Source organism: Syngnathus acus, chromosome 3 (assembly GCF_901709675.1).
Source record: "Syngnathus acus chromosome 3, fSynAcu1.2, whole genome shotgun sequence".
NCBI classification, from domain to species: domain Eukaryota; kingdom Metazoa; phylum Chordata; class Actinopteri; order Syngnathiformes; family Syngnathidae; genus Syngnathus; species Syngnathus acus.
In genome coordinates, this window is record NC_051089.1 from 14,513,059 (window position 1) to 14,538,725 (window position 25,667).

At 41.2% G+C, this 25,667-nt stretch overlaps 2 protein-coding genes across 2 annotated transcripts in view; both read right to left on the reverse strand.

Moving 5' to 3' along the window:
- Positions 1–2,511: 2,511 nt before the first annotated feature.
- Positions 2,512–5,148, reverse strand: LOC119121004 (relaxin-3 receptor 1-like). Its single transcript, XM_037248325.1, has one exon. The coding sequence runs from the start codon at positions 5,124–5,126 to the stop codon at positions 4,143–4,145; it is 984 nt and encodes a 327-aa protein (XP_037104220.1). The 5' UTR covers positions 5,127–5,148; the 3' UTR covers positions 2,512–4,142.
- Positions 5,149–6,433: 1,285 nt separating this feature from the next.
- Positions 6,434–25,667, reverse strand: part of LOC119120554 (E3 SUMO-protein ligase PIAS1-like) — a 32,970-nt gene continuing 13,736 nt past the window's right edge. Inside the window, exons 2-13 of the mRNA XM_037247551.1 lie at positions 23,324–23,819; positions 15,364–15,448; positions 15,139–15,277; positions 14,898–15,032; positions 13,430–13,535; positions 13,071–13,144; positions 12,635–12,795; positions 12,151–12,287; positions 11,394–11,640; positions 10,673–10,812; positions 10,414–10,454; positions 6,434–9,750 (exon numbers count right to left, since the gene is read on the reverse strand). Of these exons, the coding sequence (XP_037103446.1) occupies positions 9,448–9,750; positions 10,414–10,454; positions 10,673–10,812; positions 11,394–11,640; positions 12,151–12,287; positions 12,635–12,795; positions 13,071–13,144; positions 13,430–13,535; positions 14,898–15,032; positions 15,139–15,277; positions 15,364–15,448; positions 23,324–23,819 (2,064 nt within the window). The 3' untranslated portion in view covers positions 6,434–9,447. The remainder of the gene's footprint in view (positions 9,751–10,413; positions 10,455–10,672; positions 10,813–11,393; positions 11,641–12,150; positions 12,288–12,634; positions 12,796–13,070; positions 13,145–13,429; positions 13,536–14,897; positions 15,033–15,138; positions 15,278–15,363; positions 15,449–23,323; positions 23,820–25,667) is intronic.

Consider the following 25,667-nt stretch of genomic DNA (forward strand, 5'->3'; position numbering starts at 1 on the left):
GATGCCACTATAATAGTTTTGTTTTAATTTAGGAACAACAACACTAAGATATCAAACAACATTGTGTACATTTGTTTATGAAGTATACAGTTTGAAAAAAATGAAAGCAATATAAACTGTACAACGAAGAGTGAGTGCAGCTTTCGAATCGGAAGTCTTTTTAGTGTGCTTTTTAAAGAGAACCAGAAAAAGGAAATCCAAAGTACCTTTTAGCTTTAAAAGAGTCCCTCCTTTATCTCTGAAGTGTGACGAGCACTTTAGACCTTTGCCCAAGTGAAAATGTCATCCAAGTGTGCACTCAGGAGCGTGGTAATGGTAATAATGTAGGTGGCCTGGGAGACGGGAGAATGTGTCCAGTTCTCACACAGTCTTGACGTGGTACTTTGGGGACGCCATCTCATAGTTGCTTGCATTAAAGACTGTGGATTAACTAGATAGCTGTCGTCAGATATGATGTGAATTGACAGTGATGGTGTTATCCACAAACTATCAAAAGGTCAAAAGACCCTTAACACAAGTAGAATCCTTTCCACTTATCCAAGGAATACTTGTCTGAAAATATTTGGCATGTCATACTGCAATATTGTATGGAAAAAAGTCCACACCCATTTCCAAATGCCAGGACTTTGTGTTATTAAAACAAATTAGACCAAGATAAATCATTGATTTTTTTTCCTTAATTGATGACCTATATAATCCATCCATCCATCCATCCATCCATCCATCCATCCATCCATCCATCCATCCATCCATCCATCCATCCATCCATCCATCCATCCAACTAAACACGGTGGCCCTATAAGCAAGCACACACAAAACATTTCCATATGTGACATTTTTTAACTAGGAGCTATAATAGAAGATTTGAGCGCATTTAAGCTGTAGACATGTGGTTAAGTTTGTCACCTGCCGCCATGAGCACCCCAATTCAAGACTGCCCTGGAGCGCAGAGCTGTTAAAACAGTGAGTGCATTGTATAAATTCAGACTGTGCACTTTACTGCACAAAATCAGTTCTGTTTGGAGAACATGGAACAGGACTGACTGTACTAATGTGGATCGGAATGAAACATGACAGTAGAGAGTCCCACCAGCATTAAAACATTACTTGAGGAAATCCTGGAGGTAACTAAGGTGCAAAACCAGACTTTTCTCATCAAGTGGAGTACGAGCCAGCATGGCTCCAAATCAAACTAGAAGGGAGATAAAAGTAAACAGAGATGAAATTAGATGGCATTTTAAGATTCGTACATGCAAGCATGTCTAGTTTGGAAGCTTGCCGCAGTGACAGTTTTGAGTTAGCATTAGGGGAGCTGTGCGGATGGCATTTGACAGGTAAAGTACAAAGCCAAGAAGATGAATAGAGGAGTTCAAATGTGGTCCCTTTGTTGGCTAACCCATGTGTGAAAATGATGTATTATGTTCACTCAATCACTTCTATTTTAGCACATCGTGACTATTAAGGAGATATTTGCCATAAGCCCTTAACGACAATACCTAACAATAAAACTCATTACCTCCCGAGGTTGTTAAAATGTAGTAAAGTGCTAAAAAGATTTGTGCCTCCTAATCTTTAGTTTTTTTACCTGCTGTTTTTTTGTGTTGAGTGCTTATCAATGTGTAGGTCAAATTATGCATATTGAAAGGAATAGTAAAACAATTTGGAAAAAGATTAAATAAAAACAAAATTAACTTTGAGGACTCTGGTGATGACAAATAGAGGACACACTTTTTTATTTTTATTTTTTAAACTAATGTCTTCATAGCGCACCGTAGTTTCATGTAATGTTGCAGAGAAATGTAATGTTTTCGTAAATTGCCGTAATTTGGTAATGCATTACTCCCAACACTGCCAGCAAAACCCAAATAGCCTAAAGAGTTTTTTTGACCACAACTTAGTAAGTGAAGTAATCTGAAGGCAGCGTAACACTCAGCGAATTGATTGCCGACTTTACAACTATGCCGCAATAATAATTAACTGTGGAAACATTTCTCCATGTAAAAAGTGTCAGTGACCAGAGAACGCTTTCTGTCAGGCTGATCACATGTTCTGTCTCTTCTACTCTGTCTGTTCCTTCAGTTCCAAGGTATTGTCAAATTCTTTTTGTTTGCAAGGTTGCCGTTCACTATTTGAGAACTCTGCTTTCATCCCAACTGAAAGACAAGAATGGTAAATACACCTGCAAGGTTCAGTACTCAAACAGCCCACACAGAAAAATAGCTTTTTATTCTATCTGACGTAATAGTGAAGTTCGGACTATAAGGCGCACCATTAATGCATCATGTCAGACTTTTAATCCAAATCAAATCATTCTCCATTATATCTTTTTTATTTCAACTTCAGCCGCAACAAATCACTTTATAATCACAAAATAATGATCCATAGTCTTTTTGATTCATGATTCATAGTCTTCAGCGGGCCACTTATGATTGATTTCATGACACAATGCTTCGGGCCAGTTTAAATTTAGGAATTTGGTCCATATATAAGGCGCACCAGACGCGCCTTATAGTCGGGAAAATACGGTAGTTGCATTACGCTTGGGTTGTGTTCCCACGCCAGGTCTGAAACTGGTCCAAAAGAGAGTTGACTTTGGCTGTGTGTGAAGTTGTTTGTGGTCTGAGAGACTCAGGTTCAAAATTTGGAAAGGGAACGCTCATTTGTTTGAACAAGCAGGCTGCTAGAGATTTGTGTCTAGAAAGTTATGCCAAAGTGCTTGGACATGCGTCTCGATCCTGAAGGAGAAGGTGGTGTTACAACCACACGTGGCATGATATCTTTCCAGTTGGGTTTAGTTCATCAGGTGACTGGTTAGTACAGTTGTTTGTCTTGGAGACTGATGTTCAAAACCCAGTGCAGGGAACCCCTCAGCTCACGACGCTGCTCAACACATGTATCAATTTAATTTTGTATGGCATGAAATAACTGTAGCAGACTGAGCACAATAAATTGATCAGTGCATGACAAATACATTGCATTAGAAATACTAAAACTTGGCTAATTATTTGAAGATTTGTTGGGCACAATCTTCTAATTCCCATGTTTTCAACAGCCCTTGAAGAACCTTTCTGTACTGAAACCTGTACTATAACCACTAGTCTCATCATGCCAGGTTTCGGTCACTGTAGCCATTTTGTGAAAAACAATTTTAAACCAATGATATGGGGCGGGGGAGAGAAGGGGGTGGGGTCAACACAACAACCTGGCGTGTCCACACAGGATGTTCTGAGCCAAGATAAGAAGTTTTTTCTATATTTTTTTCTATGGCTTGTTTCACTCATGTATCCATTTTAAAATCAATGCAGATCTTAATTGTACATGTTTGCCATTTTCTGCTTTGTATTTAGAGCCAGGGGAGAGAAAATCGGTTGCAAAGCTTTTATCTTCATAGGTGGCTGGGAGTCATCCGATCGATAGTCAGTGGGGAGGCTTCGCAAATAGCCCCCCTGTCCAGCAAAAACTGTGACGTGAGCAAAACAAAAAGTCCCCGAACAAGAAATTTTGACCCCCAGCACCCAGTCTGTGGTTTTTGCCAGTTCTCCCCACACTGATCTAAACATGTCACTGAGTCCACGAAAGCACAGTACTAGTCACTAAAAACAGCTCGCTAAAATGCATGTAATTACGCGCTAACCCAAAGTTTAAAGGGCAAGTCAATCCCAAAATCTTCTCTGTAAAATTATGTTCTGTGCAGCTGAACTCGTCAAAACACAGAGTTCTGATTGTTTTATTTGTGGAATATGAATTAAACAGGCACAATCCACCTGTTTTTATTCATCTCAAGGGTGGCCATTTGCTGTCAACCGAAAATGATATCACAGTTGACAGGTCTCAGGTCACAACCAATCACGGCTAACCAGTTTTCACATATTGAAGCGTGATTGATTGTGACCTGACACCGGGCGAGTGTGATGTCATTTTCAATCAAAAGCAAGTGACAAAATGGCCACCGCCTCAGATGACTAAAAAGGGGTGAATTTTGCTGCATAACCCATTCCACTAACGCAATATTAATCAGAATACCGTTTTTAGACGAGTGGGGCATACTTATCCTCAAGAAAATGTTGGGGGTGACTTTCCCATTTACAACAAATAAACATAAAAACAAACAAGAATAATAAATAGATAAATAAATAATTGAACTAAATATCGGACACATGTCTGTGGATAAGAAGCCGAAGCTTAGTCCTGAAGTTGGGCCTCATGAGGCAATATATGACTGGGTTGAGACAGCTGTTGGCGTGGGCCAAACACACGGTGAGCGGGAAGACGTACGTGTGCGCCATATAGTAGCTTCTGTCCCAGTTGGCCACATTTAGCTTGACCAGAACACTCCACAGGGTGATGGCATGGTTGGGCATCCAGCAGAGGAAGAAGGAGAGCACAATGATAGTGACAGACTTGGTGACTCGCGATATGCTTTTGGGGTTGCTCGTCTTCATACTCCTGATGCGGATCACGCGTAGAAGCTTGATGTAGCTGACAGACACCACGGAAATGGGCACCAAGAAGCCGACGAGGATCTTTTGAATGTGGTAAGCCGCCAGCCAGTCCTGTCCGCCGGGGAACTTGAGCAAACACAGGTTTTCTCCGCTCACGTGGCTGACGGTGGAGTAAATCGAGGTGGGTAAAGTGACTACGGTGGCGAGGATCCAGATGGCGCCGCAGGTCCACTTGTCGGAACGGGGGCTTTGCGCGTCCGTGCGCTTGAGAGCCGACCTGAGCGATAAGTATCTGGTGACGCTCATGGCCGTGAGGAAAAAGACGCTGGCGTACATGTTCATCACAGTGACGGACAGCACCATTTTGCACATGGTGCTGCCGAAGGGCCAGCTGAAGTCCAGCACCGTGTCCACGGCCCAGAAGGGCAGAGTCAGCACAAACTGCAGGTCCGTCAGCGCCAAGTTAAGCACGAAAAAGTTCATCCGGGACGCCTTACGCTCTTGTCTGGTCCCCAAGAGAAGGAAGACCAGAAGGTTGCCCACAAGACCCGCGGCGCACACCAGGATATAAACCGAGCAGATGAAAACTCTGAGAACGTGGCTTTTGTCCGCAGAGACGTCAATGTCATCCAGGTTAAGAAAAGTGGAGATGTTGGACCAAACGGTGTATTTGTCTTCGCTCATGGCTCGACCGGCTCCGCTGCAGTCATGAGCCGCTCTCATATGCAGCCCCGACTTCTCAGCCTTTTTCACTCACATCCCCCCTCCCCTCTACGACAAACATCATCATCACGACTCTCACACCACTGACACAGCAGCAGAGGCTCCTTCTCTTAAACATTGGGTCCGTGACCAAGCATTTAGTCCAACTAAGTGTTTCGTAAGTGAACTTAAGTGTTTCTATTGTTGCATATTTTTAATAAAGGTGGAAATGACAGCATAAGGAAAAAAAATGGTTTCTATTAAACAGTGGATTTTTTTCTTGAAATAGATTTTAGGAAATCAAATAAAATGCTGCGGGGGCTTAAAACTGGGGCTACACAGATTTCTGATGGGGGCACTTTTATACATTTTTTTATGCCTATTTCCCCTGTGTTCCATGTAGTCATAGGGAAATGAAGCTTCGAATTTGCTTCATAAACCCGTTGTATTTTTTGACTCCGCTGGATGGCGCTGTGTTCAACATTGGTCTAAAAGTACCTTGACTTGCCATTGTTTTAACCCAATTATTTAAAATAACAGTGCCATCTAAAGGAGTCATAAATACACTACTCTTTCATGTAGGTAATTTGCCAAGCCAACACGCTAACCTCAATTTTGAGTTTGCATGTAGAAAAAAATGCGTGTTTAGATATGCTATATATTGTTAGAATTTAGAAAATAGACGTTTGAATCTAAATTATTATACTTACAACTAACTCATATTAGCCTGATGTAGACAAGGCTCCAACATATAGTTACGTGGGAAGTATATTATTGACAGTGATGTATAATTATATATTTATGGCTTCTTATAAACGCAAGTAGTATTTGTAACTGTAGATTTGTGTCCGTATTATCAAGCCAAATCTTCTTGGCCTTCTTCGTTCCACTATGCAGGAAATGAAATAATGTTGCTAACACTGCTGTTGCAATAGCTTCTCTGCATATCAGACATATAGCCGTTGATCTGGCTTCTGTGAAATAAATATGATCATTGTCCACTGTTTATTAAATATTCAATGTCTAGTTTGTGATCTGCTCATTTTTTACACTAAGGCTGAAATGGCAATGGGTATATGATAGCGAATTAAAGATCAACATCTTTCTACAACGGAAAGCGGATGTAAATAAAGCAAGGGTCAAAGCTAACCCTCCTGGAACAAAACGGGAATACCACTGTCTTTTGTTCGGACAGAACATCGATGAAAGGACAGAATCTTTGTCACGCCTAAATAATAAAATAAAAAAGTAGCTCAGCTATGTTGGTGCTACCGGTCAAACAAACACAGTGAATTAGCAGAATGCACTTTTAATACATCTAAACTTTCTAAACATCAACAGTTAACATTCAAGAAGTAAACAATTTATTCCAATGCATGTAATAAATATTTTCTTCCACTTGGTACTTTTGTACAAACTGACAAGGGTTTACTGTAGTCGATACAGTCCTCTTTAAAAGCCTCGTGTGGTTTTGGAGTTGGAGCCATGAAACCAAACCTGTGCATGTTTTAAGGCAGTGAGTGCGGGGGTTGACTATTACAGATCGACGACACTCTTTATTGGCCACAGTCCTTTCTTCGATAGTTAGCTACGGCTTCCGTTCTCTTAAAAATATATATAAATTACTTTCTTCGCGCGGCTCTGAATCGACACAAAAAGTGTACAAACGGACATCAAACACATTTGGATCTGAATATTCAGGAACCCATACAGGCAGAATACACACATTGTTGAATTTTCCCTTTTGATCATTAGGACACATAAGCGTTTTTTTTTTTTGCGGAGTGGCCTCATTTCATCCACTGGATTGAAAGTAGGCTGGGCTCCAGCACGTTCATGCTGACCTCACAGGGTAGATAATGGACAAGCCACAACGTGCACATGTGCAGACGTGCGCTTATCCTTCCCTGCATGCTGTCAGGCTCAGCTGTCCTCTCACACAAGTCAGTCATTTTAAAGGAGAGATAAATACAGTAGCTTAATATCTGTAGTGAACCAGGGCAGCGCTGTAGACAATCGGGACATTTTGAGATACTTTTTGTCTATCCAGGGCACTTGAGCAGGAACACATCCAACATGGCCTGCATCGCCCGTTACACCCATATTGTGTAGTCTGATACGCAGCCCAGATGCAAGTTCCAGTACATTGAATTCACTCCAATAGTTGGGAGTGGCTACTCAACCTTAGTTTGACCTTCTCCAAAGCTTTTAACCCATACGTCAAATGCTTTTATACGTTCACGCTTAAAAATTTTGGGTGGGGTCAAATCATTAATGACTTAACATCAAATATTTTTTCTGCACATTGCGTAATTATGAATTGATCCATTAAGTTAACTCGTAATGACTTAAGGACAGGAAGGCATGCTACATCCATTAAGTCATTGTCTTTTGCATGAGCAGGCTAAGATTCTTACGCCAGTAAAGCTCTCAAGAGAATGAATGAACATGTCTTGTTCAGAACTTAATTGTACCTTTGTCGTTAGGGAGAAAAAAAACACTTCTGTCGAAGGGAGTTAAATACAAAAGGGAACTCAACACAACGCAAATAATGAATACTCATGCATTCTCCCACAGACATCAATTGCTCAAAACACAAATAAATAAAATACTGCACAACACAGGAAAGACATGAGAGCTTACTCCCAAAAATGAGTTTGATAGACTGGGTTGGTTCTTGTGAAAAGATGAAAAGATCAGTTTGATGGATTCCTTCTTGAATAAACGTCATTAGAAGAAAATGGAGTCTGTTCTTATGGTTGATTCATTAAAAAGGGAGCCCAGTACTTTCTCTGGCACACTTCAGGTCTAATGGGAACTCAATTAATCCCGGGTACCCCATAAATCACGATACACTTCCTGTGAAAATCTGATCAATGGAGACAAGGCAAAGTGAATTGTTTGTTACAAAAGCTCCTCTATGCGTAACAAGCAAACATCTCCAGGGGCCATTCACAAAAAATGCTGACTAATGGCTAAGACTTCATTTGGACTCCTCAACAGGTGCCAAGAGTGAATTAAAAGTGGGTCACCTGGCTATGGGAGCGTGCGCGGCAAAAAGCGCTGCTTGTTGTCAGCAGTGACACTTGGGAATGTGCTGTCTGACTGCACACGTCTAGGAGTGGAATCTTGAAAGATTTTAAGACATGCAGGCAAAACGAACGGCGAGCCTGACAGGGGCCGAGGCGAATGTGAGCAGACGACTGCAACCTGCCCATCAACCAAAGATGCTCTAAATGACCATGTCCTATATAGAACGTGGTCATTTTCCTCACTGCCCATCCCTAACTGTACAGCATTCAAACTCTAAGAGTCCACTAAGCTAAACCTCATATGAAGACATCCTTTTTTGACTCAGGAGAAATCTTCATCACTGACATGCAGTGATGCATTTGCACAAACAGGCACAAGTTGAAACTCAAGTCCGCCGTGGATTGAATCCTTAAGATGGGCTGCTGTTTGAATTCCAACTGCATTGTTCATTTATTCCCAATGGTTGAGTGAGAATGTCGCAATGAATGCGTTTTAAGTGTCCAAAGAAAGAAAAGAAAAAAAAAGAACACTTCATCTTTTAAGCACTCCGACTGCACTCTGATCATCGTCAAGGTACCTTGTTACTTTTTGGCATAAGCGAAACAAAAAAAAGAAATAAAAAATTCTTTCCTTTTCATGATTTACATATATAAATACTGTGAAGCTCTGAGAACAGTCTAAATGCTGGATGTTGATGGAATCTTTAAAAGGAGTGAACATGATAAAGCAGATGTGGCTGCTTCGCCTATCACACAACCGGGGTAACCTGAAAACGTGAAAAGGAATGCATATTGTGTAAAAGCAGAATTCATAAACATAAGACAGAAATGACTGTAAGAGGAGGGTGAGGACTTCAAAACCAGGTTAGCAGGTACATGGCAGGAGCCAAACTCAAACACGGTCAGAAACAGCAGTTGAAGCAGCTCACGAGCCTGGACGTGTCCCCGTTGACCATACAAAAGTCAAAGAAGAAAATAGATTTTGTTCTCTGTACACGATGCCTCTCCTAGAGTTCATAAAAAAAGAGAGAGCTGTCCTCCTTTGAGTTTTTGCTGTTTGTGCCAGGTTGAGAGCTGTAAAGCCATAACGCCGGCCACTAAAAACGTCAATGTGCCCAGCTGACCTTCACGACAGTTTAAGGCAACATTGCCTGGTGCTCCTCTTAGGCGGCGACTCCACAGAGGAGTCGCACGATTCTAGTCTGGTTTGCGAGTCATTTCTCTACCCTGCAGCCAAATTGATCGCTGGATCCGGCCCGACTCTTTGTGAGTCAGTCCAACGATATAACATCAGGAATGCCTCCGTAAATAGCTGCCACCGCTGCTTCTGCGGCACCCCGGCCGGCCAGCACCCCGCCATGCGAGTGTGAGGATAAGGAGTGAGGATCCCGGAGGCCGCCGGACGACACCAGGCTGCTGCTGCTGCTGCTGCTGCCGGACCCGCCGGCCCCGTTGGAGGGCGGCGTCAGTAAAGATGCCGAGGAGCCAGAGGTGCTGTAGGGCAGGAAGCGGTTGAGCAGAAGCTCGTGGTCTTCCGAGGCGGAGGCGGCCGCCGCCATCACCATGTTGTAATGCTGACAGAGAAGATGTGATGCTCGGTCAATCACTTTATACTTTTAACACCACGGAGTGAGCAATACCTTGCTACCGGACTTTGCAGGTGCATCTGGACCCAAACTTCAACAATCAAAAGTCTTTTTTCAGATACAAATTAGGTAGGTTTCCCACAAAAAGATTTGCGGCAAGCACTTCACTGTTGACAATCTGACTTCCAGATTACTGATTTAAAATGTGACATATTTTCCAAATGAATCTTTATGGAATTTGTGAAAAGTCTACAATCCAACAATTAAGTTCAACGTTAGACTTTGAATCACACCACTATGGTGGTTCTGTACAAATATTGCATAAATATGCATAAGCATGGCGAGCAAAAAAATATTTCTGCATGCATCCTGGTGAAATTTGCAAAGGAGGCATAATCACCATCCAGAAAGCTGACGACAAGTGACACATGGCCTATGATAATCATGAAAGTGTTCTCATTTTCCTTTCTTTGCATTGTCTTTTGCCAATAGCTTCAGTTGCCAAGGCGATGTGCTATTTTCTTTTCAATCAAATCGTGCTGGTTGTGACTCAATCTAATTATACGGTGGCACTTCAAAATGTTACTTTCTAAATGCCAATGTCAGGGGTTGCATTTTTTCTTGCAGTGAGGACTTTACTGTGACACATACCTGATGATTGTCACCTTGCAGGAACGAGAAGAAATTCAAATCTGTAAATCGGAGAGAAATAGGAGAGACTGGTAAAGTGGAGGACACACAACAATTCATTTGATTATCTATCTATCTATCTATCTATCTATCTATCTATCTATCTATCTATCTATCTATCTATCTATCTATCTATCTATCTATCTATCTATCTATCTATCTATCTATCTATCTATCTATCTATCTATCAACACTGAATTAAACTTGTCTTCGTCATTACCTGGAAGGTCATTGGTGGTGTGGTAGTAGGGTCTATAGTCCTGGATGAGTGGCGGGACAGGAGGCATGTAGCTGGTGTCCATAGCTGGCATGCTGGATGCACGACTCACCGGGGAGGCCTGATGGTGCAGGTTCAACACCCTGAGGTAGGTGGGGACAAGTGGTCACACAGAGTCATACTTGACATTTCATCAGTGAAGTCAATGTGTTTTTGCACTTCCAATGAGCCAAAGTTGTGAGAAATGTCATATGGTTGACATGAGCACGTTTGAATGTAAGACAATTTAAGCTTAGCTTGGAAAGAGTGATTTTAGAACATCTTGTACGTTTATCAAATCCATTTTTATGAGAATTCATGTGATGCAGTCAACATGAAAGATTTCTTTTAAGAACATCAATCTAATTGTACCAAACCAAGTTAGTCGTATTCACTAAATGACTACTTAAGAGACTGCTTTTCATGTCTATTACTCCAGGAAAAATCTCCAGTAAGCGTTCTGACTGTCACAAGAGATTTGAAGTACAAATGTTACACAGACACAACCTTTTATGTGGTTGTTCAAGCAAAATGGTAAAACCCTATCCGGGCATTCAAGTGTACACCTCATGAATCATTCAATTATCTACATGCTTCGCTTCCCATGTGAGCTTTTTCCACATTTGATGATTCCCAAGCTATGAGAGCAGACAAAATCACAACCGGTGCTCCGGGTCTGACTGACCCTTTGTTGAGGATGGGCGGCGATGTTGGGGAAATGGAAGGACAGGATCGTTTGGCGGGAGGAGGCAATGAAGGTAGAGGCGGCGGCGGCAGTGGCGGCGGAGTGTCCTGCTCGTCATCTTCTGAGGAGCTGTCTAATGTCAAGTCGATCACCGCCATTTTCTTGCTGCTGCTGTCATTACTGCCACTGCTGTGGTTGGCTGACAAGGAGATCTGCTGATCTGAGCCAGCAGATGTCGGACACAGACCTGGAGAGCGCCATTGAGAGTAGATGTCAAAATTAATGGACAATTCTTTGAATTAATTGACAACTATTTTGATCAACAACTTCTCGTTTACTATTTGTTTAAAACCATTGATTATATTAAAAGTGTCCAAATCCTGATATCAGACTAACAAAAGCAAGAATGCTCTGATTTCTGTAGATCTTCATGGAACCAAACCGATTATCGTTTGTGCTTATTCCATATGACAATTGCAACATTAAATAAAAAAATCTGAAAATTCCAAATAGTGTAATCAATAGAATACTGGAGGATAGGTTCCTCCCTCATAACAAAAATTAGGAAATAGGTGACTTTGCGAATGCCAAGCTGCTAATATGTGGTGGCCCACGGATAACATTCAACCATCTTCATCATCATCATATGTGTTTCCCTAGTTTGTGTATCCTTACACTCGGTTCTTGTATCATTTATTTAATGACTTAATTAACAGTCCTTCTTATTTGCTGCTTACTAAACCATTTCGTTTCTTACCATTCAGGCTGCTGCTTAAAGCAGCACAGGAGACTTCCTGTAAGTCCTTTTTTGTCCTCATGGGGGCCCAGTTCCCATCTTCCTTGAATTGGATCTCATCGCAATCCACACAGCTGTTCAGGATCTCCACAAAAAGCCTGAGTGATTTAACAGTGCGATGAAGAATAACAGATATGCAAGTCCAATTCAAGTGGTGCCCAATTGTGCAAACCTGATATATTTCCGTTATTCATTAAATCACATTTGGATTAAAACGGAGACTACTGTATTCAGATTGAGGGTGATCAGATAATTGGTATAAGGTTTAAATAATCATGATGATGCTGTTTCATCAATTAAAATAAACCTTACTTGATCGTACTGCTGTCATGTATATATTCTAAAAATACTTTTCCAGGCTTGGATCGAATACAAATAAAACAGACCATGCCATAAAAAAAACATTGCATTGCTCTGCCGCGGGATGAGAAGCAGCGGAATTTACCCATCGATGATGAGGAGTTCATAAGGGGCTTTCTTGTCACAAACAGGACAAACCCAGGTGGGCTTCTTCTCGTTCATTTGAATATACAGTGTGGCGTCAAAGCACTGCAGGTGGGAGCATGTCAGCGCCCGGCATGGAATCATCAGCCGCATTTTTCCGAGCTGAAAAGGGTGCAAGGATATGTCTTAAGGCAATAGAGAGGTCACTCGCATAGCAGGGGCATAAGGTGCTGTCTATGGGTAGCATCAAAAACACGTCAAGCTTGTGGAAAAGGTGCACACTAGCGATCGAGAAGAGACTGACAAGTCTATGTAGAAGAAAAAAAAAAAGAAATGTAATAGAATGAACACAATAATTCAGCACAATAATTTTGGTAATGTGTCTTCATGCTATGAAACATCTGTAGATTGCCTTCAAATGAAAGAAGCAGGCTTACCGGGCAGAGCAAAGACACACGAAGGCTAGTTGTTGCTATCTCACTGTCTGGGTCTGCTGTTAGCTTCTCTTTGACTGGAGGCAAATGGGGAGAATAATAAATACCAACATCAAAGTGTAATAAAGACTAAAGATTAGTCAGATTGCTGTAAGTTTAATATCTTATGCATTTTGCAGACTACAGTCACATTGCACCCTGCCATACTGTTGTAAAAATAAATATACATATCCGTCCATTATAGAACAGATATTTGTCACTGGAGGTCGCAAAGAATAGATAATTAGTGGGTATCTCGAAATTGGCACACCATATTCTGGACCTGAGCTTTACTAAACACAAAGAGTTCAGAGAGGCCTTACTGAGTGCTCTGGAGTGGTCTGGATTCCTTATGCCTTTAGCTCGAAGCCTCTGTAAAAGCACCGTGGAGGACTGCTGCTTGACTAAGTACACTGCCATAGAGTAATTCTGTGGAGGTGAAAAACAACATGGAACCATATTAAATCAAAGCGTACCAAATAGACGCCTGCTTTCCTAAGACAATTTTGACAAGTGTAATACTGCCATCTATTGTATTTCTCTGGAATTGCAAAAAAAGGTAGACCTTGGAAGAGTTTGGAGGTCATTTACTCAAGGCCTCTGTGTGCAAACCCCCCCCCCCCCCCCCCCCCAAAAAAAACTTGATTGTTCACCCAAACGTATGTGGAAGCTCACTGGGGCACCCAGAATTCTGAGGAGTACCTCTAGGCTATATACATATAGCAAATAGATCAATTTAGCATGGTTCAATGTTATTTAGCAAACCAAAGAGGAATTGCATTGGCTGATTTCGCATCTTTAAGTAGCCCATCTGAAATACAGGGGCAAACGGCAACACTGTGTAACCATGACGAATAGATGCAAAATGAGAGATGGTGGGCAGAAAAGCTCTTTTCTGCCTGTGTCAACATTTTTCAAAATCCATAAACAAAAAAACAAGCATAGTGTGCTTAGTTGTCCATTCAGCACTGCAATTTTAAAGCTTCTGGATGGTGTCAAACTCAAGGCACAGAGGCCAGATCTGGCTCAAGACATCATTTTATAAGGCCCGCGTAATGTTTCTTGCTTAAATCTGTACCAAAATGATACATTTCGTCATTTCCCTTCATGCTTCAGACCAATTAAATTGATTTACTGAGCACGTTAAAAACAGTAGAATTGACTTTTTTGCAATAAAAACAATTTTTTTAAACAGTCATTAATATTTGATATTTGGCCAAATTAAATATGATCTGTGAAAAAAATGCAATTGTTGCTAGCTTCATCTTATGCCTCGAATTTGATTTAACAGAAACAATAGCTACTAAGAAAAAAAAAAAGAAACAAGGGGGAAAAAAAAACCAACCACTCAAGAGACCGACGGCGCAACTTACAAGGTGTCTATCATTTGGCGTACACTGGCGGGCACACATCATGGGCATAGCCCCACAGCCTCGCTCTGACCTGATAGCACCGTGCCACCACAGAAAATCTCCCTATTCGTAATGAAGTATAACTTTAACACTAAATGTCATTTTTGGGGAGGCAGGGTGGACAGCTGATGTTTGTCTTCCACTACCACATCACCCTACCTTCAAATTTTATTTTTCCCAGGTGGTGCACTCCCAATTTTCCAATGAAGAACGTCATCAAAGTACAAAAGCCTCAAAATGTGACAGTCGCCTACAGCCAAACTTATTAAATGTGGCGCAACATGGGAAACCAACAGCGCATACAAGTCTGGGAGAGGGAACACCCATTTTCATGCCTTCTATATGGGATTTTTAGTAAATCCATCCCTCTGTCGCTCACCCTTCCAATCTCAGAAGTCCAGGACACCACAATGGTATTAGGGACTGTCGTGGACAATCTCACCAGTGAGGTAATGTTGATGGGTCGGCTGGGCCGCTTGGGCTCAACACCGTTTTTGGTCGGAGGAAGATAACCCTGTGATATTAAATGGCAAAAACACGATTATTGCGTATTGTATCGAGATCCAACTCAAAACATGGTATTAGGCTGCTTGTGCACAGCATGTGTTTGTGTTTCTCACCGGCAGGTTACATGGCTTGCCGTTTACTTTCACACACAAACTGGGTGGAAAATGATCTTCCTGAGGACAGCTTGTCTCTGACAGGCAAAACCGCAATTGGACTTGAACTGAGAAATCACATTTGGTCCCCGAGATGTCCCTTAATGCACAAAAAGCAGATATGAACCAAGCAGCCTGATAATTCACAGTCCGGCTGGGACAAAAATGGCGTTTCATTTGTCTTACATTGAACTGCTGATCTGCTGGACTTGCTGTGGCGTTAATGCAAAGGCAAAACATGTCTCCTGGAATCTCTGGCTGTTGTCCGAAGCTGCAGAAAAACAAGAAGCCATAACATGAAGCTAGACAGAATAATTCACAATTTAAGCATGTTTTTTTTTTTTTTTTTTTTTTATAAACCATTCGTGTTTGGCAACAGCAGGATAGTCATTTTTTATTTTAAAATCAAGAATTAGTGTACAATTGAAGCAAAACAAAAATTTCTAGTTTGATACTGGTTAGAACACTTTTGAAAACACATGGATATTACTTATGGTAGTTCATCTATTTAAGATAATCAGTCGTGGTCATTAGGTATTGTGAGTATTTCATTTCCTTGGTACACCCTTAAAATTGCTGGGTTAAAATCAACCCGATTTGGGTTAAAAAAAATTGGACCGACCCAGGAAGTTGAGCCAAATGTTAAAAAAAACAAAACATTTTCGGTCCAAAACAATTTTTTGCAAAACAAATCAAAGTTGGGTCAAATTGACCCTACTTTCTGGGTCTGTCTAATTTCCAAGCTAGCAGTATTAAGGGTGTAATTACCACCCACTCTGTAAATGGCATATTATACATTCATTGTACCGTCTCTTTTCTTTCATGCATTTTGGAGCCTGTCTGTGCCATAGAATAATATTACATGTCATGTGCTTTCAGACTTCCTCATTCGGGCAACTGCAGCTAAAAATAGATCTCGATCACTCTAGCTCCATCACTCCCTTTCTCCCTCTCCCTCCCCCTTCTCACTCTGTCCTTGCTTGCGTTTTCTCACTCCCCGTGGCCGCTCCATTATAAGAGTCACTCTCACCACAAAACTGAATTTGTTCTCATGTTGCAGTGTGGCTAAAAGACATGGAAAAGGTGACAACTCCCATCTACTTTAAATCTACAATCATGCAACTGCCACTTTTTTGAAGTTGCATAAAGAGGATAAAAAATATAGCAAGACAGAGCTCTGAAGTCGATCAAAGAGCTTAAAGACGAACTACTCCCATATGATTAGTATCCCTTTTTGTATGCCCATAATATTTTTCTTAATCATCAAGCTTTGTGACACAAAGCTTTTAATAAAGGCAGTACAGTTCACATGAGAGAAGCAAATGAACAGGCTGGTGACACATCCGAATTGTTGTGCTAATATCATTTTAGACTTGATCAAACGCTAAGATTATCTTTCTGCAAAGGTTTTATCTGCAAATACTATGTCATCCGCAAAGAAAACCCATCACATATGAATGCAGTGAGACTGGAACACCAGGTAATTCTGCATATTTAATCTATACACTCGTACTGTAGGTATTTTGCTGTAAGATACATATGAGTCATCATCATGAGGAGAGAACGTTCTGGTACTTCATTTCATTATATTCTTGCCGGGTGGTGATTATGACGCTGTGGAACGGAAAGTAACGTTGAAAGACAAACTGTGTGAATACAAATGACGAATTGAGGCAGAAATGATGACAAGCAAACATAACGGGCCGATCATTGATGTTCTTTATAAGAGATATTTGAATCAATTTCATGTTTGGTGGGTGAGGTTTGGACAAACAGACCAAGCACGCGCAACTACATAATTCAACCATGGCATGTTTGAATGTCATCTGAATATTTGGGGGCGTATTCTGATAAGCCTGACTTAAAGTGCAGTCTAATCGCAAAACACAGATCAAGTGTGCGCATGGGTGCAGTTTTCTTCCATTTGCTATTTTGCTAGACTTGGCTGTGGTAGAATTGGGCGTAACTGGCATACAGAGGAATAGTTGTTATGTTTGCATTGTTGCCAATGTTTTATAAGTGTTTGATGTTTTTTTTTTGAATTATTTAACTTCTGGCACCGGGGAAACGGCAGCCTCTTAGAGCAGTGTTTCCCAACCTTTTTTCATTCACGGCACACCTTTTCATTGGAAAAAATCTCGAGGCACACCACCAACAAAAATCTGTTAAGTGTTACACCAGCTTCTATATTAAAATCAGTTATATTACAACAAAAGACGTAAAGTTCTATTCCTATGTATGTATGGAGAGTCGACTAATTGAATAAAAATAAATACTAAATATTCTTTAAATTGTATTTCTTTTGTAAATAAAAGTGACAGTTTTTGAAAAAAGGTTTTAGACAGCATAAGGAATAAACTATTGAAAGTGATTGTGATCAAAATCCAAAAGAATCAATATGACTTTGTTTACTGTTTTTGACTAGCTCTATAAATATTGCGACATTAAGAACAAAGTCACTTTTAAAGACGCTCTGCTGTTCTGACAGCGGCTGAGTGGCTATCACAGTCGAGGTGTCTCGACTTGACTGTGTATTTTATGTTGGTGAAAAATGAACAATCCAGGTTCTCCCATTGAACTACCTGCTCTGATTTCCATCGGACCGAAAACGCACCACAGCCGTCATAGTGTCACTGTTAGTAAAAGCACACAGCAACACACACATAAACTGAGTATGTGCCGATGCCACAACATGAAATCTCAAGATTCTCCGATTTGCCCCGCATGCACAATTAGCAAGTGGCTGACCAGGCCTTGTGCTAACTGACCAGTGGTTTGACGATACTGTTTACAATGCGCTCCGTAATTAATGTTGGACAATTTCCCATGGCACAGCTGAACATCTCTCACGGCACACCAGTGTGCCGCGGCACACTGGTTGGGAAACACTGTCTTAGAGCATATCCATTGTTTTCTAACTCCTGTTCGCTGCTGGGATGTCAAATCATATCAGAAGCCATTCAATTAAAGATTCAGAGTGATTGTCCCACGCTGATGTCATATTTATTAATGAAATGACGTCAAACCCCCCGAGTGCCAATTTGTCGATCAATGCTTCGATTGAATGCACCAAAATTCCGTTAGACTGCCTGCGTCTGTAATTAGACCAGCTTTTCCCCGGTCTAAAATGTATTCAAAGTTTTGTAACAAGGGAAAGCACTTAAAATCACGGAACCGATTAAGGTCGTAAATAGAGGTTTCACACTAATCTGGAAATGATGGGACTTTCTGCCACCAATCTATCAAGTGCGTCAGGAGGCTGATTTGCGTGCCGGCACACCCAGATGAGCGCAGCACGGCTCCAAACACGCTAGACTGGACTTGCACTGGCACGAAAATGAAAAGCTACGCCCGTTTTAATGCCGAGTGCACTGGTGCCAGTTCACCAAAATAAGGCCCTAATGTTTAGTTGGCTTGGCTGATTCTTCCCTAATTTGATTTTCCATGCAACTCGAAAGTAGCGAACTGAGACAACACTTAACCTCAGGCCCTCATTAGGCAGCCAGCAGGGCCGGATGTACAGTATTTGAGGCCCCCCGAGCTGTTAATTTCTTCAATGTGTATTTTGGCTGGGTCCACACATGTATCGTGGAATGTGTCTCCATGCCAACGATTCACAGACAGACTGTAGAAAAGGCCTCTAAATCATTCATTGTAAGCGAAAATATGTTCAGATCTATAACTTTTATAAATTTTTTGGGAGTGGGTTGTGAAATGAATCTGCTTTGTGGCACCAAAACTATGTAGTGTAAAGACAATATGTAGTACAACTGTTCTGCTGTTATTTAAAAAATAAAATAAATAAAACAAAACATAAAAATAATTGATCGAAGTAGACCAACTGTTGTGATGTCATGTCTACCTAAAAAGATGGTCTTAAAAAAAACAAATAAAATTGCATAGTTCTGTCGGAGGAGGAGGGGTATTCAACACGTTGGGGTAATATCTTTTACTGTTATCCCAAGATCCTTGGATTGTTTTTAAAGATAACAGGAGGTATTCTTTCTTTTGAAATAACATGCATGGATAACATACCAAGTGGTTTGAAAATGGTGCAATATGGTAATAGTGTTGATTATGGCCCTAAAGTAAAAAAATATATATATATTGCTTAAGGTCTGGTCTTAGGTATGAGCTAAGATAGAGAGCATTTACTCGACTCAATCTGCCTAATAAGCACAAAAAAAAAACAGCTGGATCTTGTTAGCTTGGTCAGGCCTTTGCTACTTTTTCCATTAATTTAGTAGGTCACAGCAAACAGACTCACAAGCAGATAAACACAAAAGACAGCTCCATTCTCAGAAAACCAAGAACAACAACATGAAAATGACAAAATTGCAAGAACAATGTAGATAACTTCTAGAATTTACAATCCAACCTGTATAACTTCTTCCTTCCTCAGTAACAAGAGGGACTGTTTGAGAACTGAATGCGGTTGTTCTGCAGCACTGTATATGGTTACTGGGCTCATTAAGGCATTCCAGTGCGCACATATAGAAACGCTTAGATCAGTCTGGCAGTTGCTCCTGCTATTCTCATCAATGCAAATAGGACACATTTTACAGGACGTGTCACTGCTACACTACATGGGCCACACCCAAGACAACACATCTGCAAACATGCATAGGAAGAGTCAATTCAAGCACAATTTAGTTGGTCATATGCTCCTTTCTCTCTTGTTTATCACTACAGCATTGAGTTTGTTCATCTGTTTTATCAGAGAAAAAACAAACAGGATAAATCGTTCAACATTTAAGTCATTTTCTGTGTATCTTTTGTAAAAATATCAGACTCACTGAAGGGAGGGCTGCTGGAACATAATTCATTGGCCATAAACCTGTTCACATTAATGTATCGTGCCCTAACTGAAACCCTTTCAGCTATGATCAATCGGAATTAAGAAGAGGATCATTTTATCATTTTATGACACACATGGCAATCAATACTCAATGTATGAATAAATGCAGCAGAAGGAGTGGGGGGTAGGGATTCGGTAAGAATGATATTGTGAATGAGGCAAGAAGGGATGCTGGAAAGGAACAATTGCGGGAGTTGCATGAATAGGGCTCATCGGATCTGAGTGAGGCAAATGTGCATGATGAAATGGTAACAGGAGTCTCTACCTTATAATTAGGTTAAATATAGTGATCACATAGAAACTGAAGCTGAGCAGTCTTTCAGAACCATATATTCAGCCTGGTGAAACCATGTGCACCATATTCTGCAGGTTTTTTTTTTCTCTCACTGTTGAGCGAGCACATATATTATTAATATAGAAGTAGGTCTAGTTTTGGAAGGAAACATGTGCAGAGACATCAACGTCGTGCAATTCAGATTCAAATAAAAGGGCCAATGTATTCTACAGGCACAGTTGTGTGCCTGCACAATTTTAGCACTTTGAATGCAAATGTTTGCGTGCAAAGCGGATAATGGCAGGCAGAGTGGTGAAAGAAAACAAATGAAGGGGAAGGACTCATTTAGGACAATGTACAGGAGGAGAAATGCTGTGATGACAAAGTTGCGGCCACCATGGATTGGCAAGAAAATAAATGACATGATCCTTTCTTATGCTATTAAAATGGTAATGAAGAACGTCACAGACATATTCCCATTATTTAGTAATATCTTACAAAGCCAGAGCATTTAAATTCGATACGACAGTATATGAAAGGTGGATACTGGAGGAGCACTCGAGACAATGATAGATCTCACCAGGGTTGGAATCGAACCTGGCCAAACTAGAGAATTCATCATCCACTCTAAAATAGGCATGATTAAAAATGTTCACTGAAGCACCTATCCTACTGAGCTGCAAACAATTGCAAGTGTCACGTTCTCGTCTGAGTTTGTTGTGGTTCGTTCAAGGTCACAAGTGTTCGCAAAACGTTCACCAGATGTTCGGCAACAGATGGAAAAAACGTATGTTGACCGTTTGAACATTTGCAACCTTTTACAAAGCCTGCCAAGGAGGCAACACCTCTCAGTGCGATAGAGGCTTAAGACAAGACTAGATAACATTTTCTATGTTGTCACGTGTTTGGCCATATCCTTGTTGTTGTAAAATCCCATTCTCAAATCCTAATTTGACAGCTGTCAACATTTAATTTGGCATTGGAATGTCAATTTGGGATAAAAATGCATTTAAGATGGCACCAATTCACACTATAATTTAAAATATAAAACAATATAGTATGTTAAAAGAATAAAAAATGGGCTATTGTAAATTTGAATAATTTAAAAAAGGCAAATTATTATTATTATTATCATAACCAGTAGTGAACACTTCATGAATAATTGCTAAAGGTTTTTGTGCCTTTCTTAAAAATAATGCCAAGATGGAAAACAAAAGCTCAAGTACTGACATACTGCCAATCGTACAATCTGCAAAGTTCAAACAAGACTTAAATGAAAAATAGGAGCCAAATCACACACAACTTTTGGAGTTTTCACCATCATCTAAAGTGGTTACAAAAAAAGCCAACAAACAAAGGCAGCAGTCGATAGGGATGGGTAGCGAGCCCCGGTAATAAACCGGCCCCGGAGCTGAATTATTAAAGACCGGAGCATCGTTACGCTTCACCCTTAGCAGTTTCGTTAACGGTCCATTAAAGAGAGAAATTACTGAAATTAATTTTTGATTTATTTAGTCTATATGAACGCTATTTTACACATTTTACCTCTGATCTCATTTCGAACTAGCAATAAAATTAATATATTCATCTTTGAAGCATTTTACAATCCCTCCACTCCGGCGTCATGCGCTACACAGGCACAGGAACTTTCTGTGCCAGTGCAGTATAAAATAACAGCATAACAGGCTGCCACCGCATCACTGCCCCACTTTGAAAGAGGAGCAGCGGTAGGCGGACTACACCCTGAACTGGTTGCCAGCCAATCGCAGGTGGTTAACATTAAAATAGTGATTTGTTCAATCCATTTATTTTTAGGTACATTTTGTTTTATTTTAAATGTATGTCGTTGTAGTTGCAGGGACAGGTTGTATTAGTAGTTATACTGAAAATAATATTAGTAAAGCAGCATTCTAATATTTATTTTTCTAAACAAATAAAAAATACGATTAAGTAAGAATACTGGACCAGATTGATAAGCGCTAGCATATGCATAGGGTTAAGCAATATGGCCTAAAATTCATATAATAGTACCAATTCTATCCCATCACGATAATGGTCGATCACGAATCCCTTCACAATAATAGTCTGTATCACGAATCTCACTATATAAAATTATGGGTAAATTATTCATGATCATTTCTGAAGAGGTTAATTCCATAGTCAAGTAGAGAAGCTAAAATGATGAAATAAAAAGTGATTAAACAAAAATGAATTAACATATAGACATGCTGCTGCATGTAACTAAGAAATCATTGTTACCCTCACAATGCAAACGGTTGAGCCGTGTATATGAGAATGCAACGGCAGAGCGTATTTAACTTAGTCAAAGCGTGTGTCAAACTCAAGGCCCGGGGGCCAGATCCGGCCCAACGCATCATTTTATGTGGCCTACAAAGCCAAATTATGTGTCAACTGAATGTTTGGAATACCAAAACTGTAAATTGCCTTTCCTATAAATAACAGTGACATATTGTAATGATTCAAAAATAAGTTTGACACCCTTGGTCTAAACGAAAGGCGCAGCTGATATTTTGGAATTTTCACCTCCATGTGTCCTCTTAGAAACAGGCCCCGAGTGAAGACGTAAACTCCATGGCTATGATTTTCATCAGTGAGCTGGCAGACATAAGTCACACAAGATAGTGTTAACTGTGTGTGGTATGTTTTAATATTGTTTATTACTTGGTGGTTGATTTAATATAGTAATAAGTAAATGCAAACAAATAGATGCAAGAGAACCATTATGGACACGATTTCAAACTTGACCTTTCTAATGTATTAAATCTACGCATGGAGACAGTTCTAGAAATTAATATTCCATGTCATTGTGAAGAGAAGGTGGCAAAGTCAATAAGAGAACATTAGAACGGCTCCTAATACAAGCCACTACTTTCCATGCAAAATATTAATTTTGATGGGAACGCAGCAACGCAAAAGCGCTTATTTTGAGCCTCCCATACATAGTGAACATAACTAAACCACCTCACATATGAAAAACATTGAAATGGTCTCACCTAGACTGGTTGGCTTGATGAGCTCATCAAGCATGTCATAAAATGGCAACCTCTGGAGCTTCACATCTGGATGGACGGGGTGTAGCGGGACTGCAGCGGACAGGTGGTGTGTCAACCCGGTGAACTCGTGCTTTCCGGGGCCGAGTAGCGAGAGGGGTAGTAAGGCGGCGGGTGACGGGGTTCCACCGTGACCTGCGTGGCCTTCGTACGCCAGCTGTGTCAGGCCACTAGGCAAAGCGGCTCCGCCTCCTCCAACCACCCCCGCTGTGGCTGGGTGATGCGGTCCGGGCAAGGAGAGCTCGGAGTGCGACACCATTTTTGCAGGGAAGCGTCTGCGGTACAGCTCCTTGATCTTCATATGCACGGCGGGGCTCGAGCCTGCCTTTACCAGATGCAACGCCTTGGTTAGAAGCTCGTGCTTACGTCCGTGCTTGTTGCGCCCGGCGTAGCCCAGCAGCACCTGGAGCTCAGACACCCGCAGGCTCATCACCATTTGCTAATGGAGAGAAACAGAAGAACGAGAATATTGCAATCATGTCAATGCAATCAACTTGCATTCAAACACAAATGTAATAGAGAGAATGGCTAAGATGTCAGATCTTTTGATCAAAAAGAGAAAAAGATAAATCCCACAGACATTGTAGAGAGTTGTATTGTAACTTTATTGAAACTATGGCATTGAAATAAAAGGCATCAGGAACAAATTGTGTGCGTTTGTGCAAGTTGGTGCTATTACAATATAAAAGGAAGGAAACATCATGAGCTCCAGAGATGCAATGCTGAGGTCACCAAACCGGAAATGCAGACCAAAATCTGGCATCGATAATACAGGGACCGAACAGCCCTTATCAGTTGGTTCAGCACCCCATACTCCCGTGGCACTCCCCACAGAATTCCCTGAGGGACACGGTCGAACGCCTTCTCCTGGTCCACAAACACATGTGAGCGAACTTCCATGCACCCTCGAGGATCCTGCCGAGGGTATAGCGCTGGTTCACTGTTCCACGGCCGGGAAAAAAACCACACTGCTTCTCCTGAATCTGAGATTCGACCTCCTGGCGGATCCTCATCTCCAGCACCCCTGAATAGACCTTACCAGGGAGGCTGAGGAGTTGGAACACACCCTCCGGGGACCACCACCCCAGTCTGCCAATCCAGAGGCACTGTCCACGCAATGTTGTAGAGGCGTGTCAGCCAGGACAGCCCCACAACATCCAGAACTCCGGGCGGATCTCATCCACCCCCGGGGCCTTGCCTACCTCCGTGAATTCGACCCCAGAGATTGGAGAGTCCACCACAGATTCTCTAGGCCCTGCTTCCACAATGGAAGGCGTGTCGGTGGAATTGAGGAGGTCTTTGAAATATTCTCCCCACCGACTCATGACGTCCTGAGTCGAGGTCAGCAGCACACCGTCTTCACTGTAAACAGTGTTAACAACAGAATGTGCCCAAAAAAATAAAATTAAGATTTCTAGAAAAATAAGTGTTTTGTCACTATGTTAATAATTAAATCAACAATTATTTAGTGTAAAAGACAAGCAGTGTCGAGAACCAAGGCTGGTACATGCAGTTGGGCTGGAAAAAGCACATCTGTGAGGAGAGATGCACATTTCCTGTTTGTTTAGCTTGCTTGTGTTTCTCGCTGACATTTTAATGATTGATTGCACGTGTGGCAACATGCATTGCCACCATCAACCTTAGAAAAATGAAACCACACTTTTGACAGTTTCAATCTCTCCCCTAGGATTGCCACTCACTTGGGTCGCCGACGTTGCGGTCAGCGGTGATGGGCTGAATGAGAGCGTGTGTAAACTTCTTATCCCTACCATCCATTGAAAAATTCTAGTCGTCGCCTGATGGCAAAAAGTATTCTAGTTGGCAAAAGAATAGATGATCCATTCGTCCATCACTCTCCAAGCATGGCCAATTAAACTAAGAACCAAACTTTTACATTTGCCTAATGGTTGCATTGAGTGTAATTTAGTTTGTCATACTAAGAGAAAGAAAAGCTAATATGCGTGTAGCAACAGAGCTATCCCAATGTGTAAAACCTCACCCCTTAAAGTGGAAGTCAACCCCAAAATTTTCTTTGTAATAAGATGTTCTGTGCAGCCCAACTACCGTATTTTCCAGACTATAACTCGCAGCTTTTTTCAGTTTGGCCAGGTGTGCGACTTATACTCTGGCGCAACTTATGTGTGAAATTATTAACACATTATTATATCATTTCACATGTTATTTTCATACTAGGCGCTCGAGGCCAGTGGAATAATTGGAACTGGACCACAACGCAATAGGAGAATCATTCGCAACCGTGACTCACTTTGGTTTTGCTATGCATGAT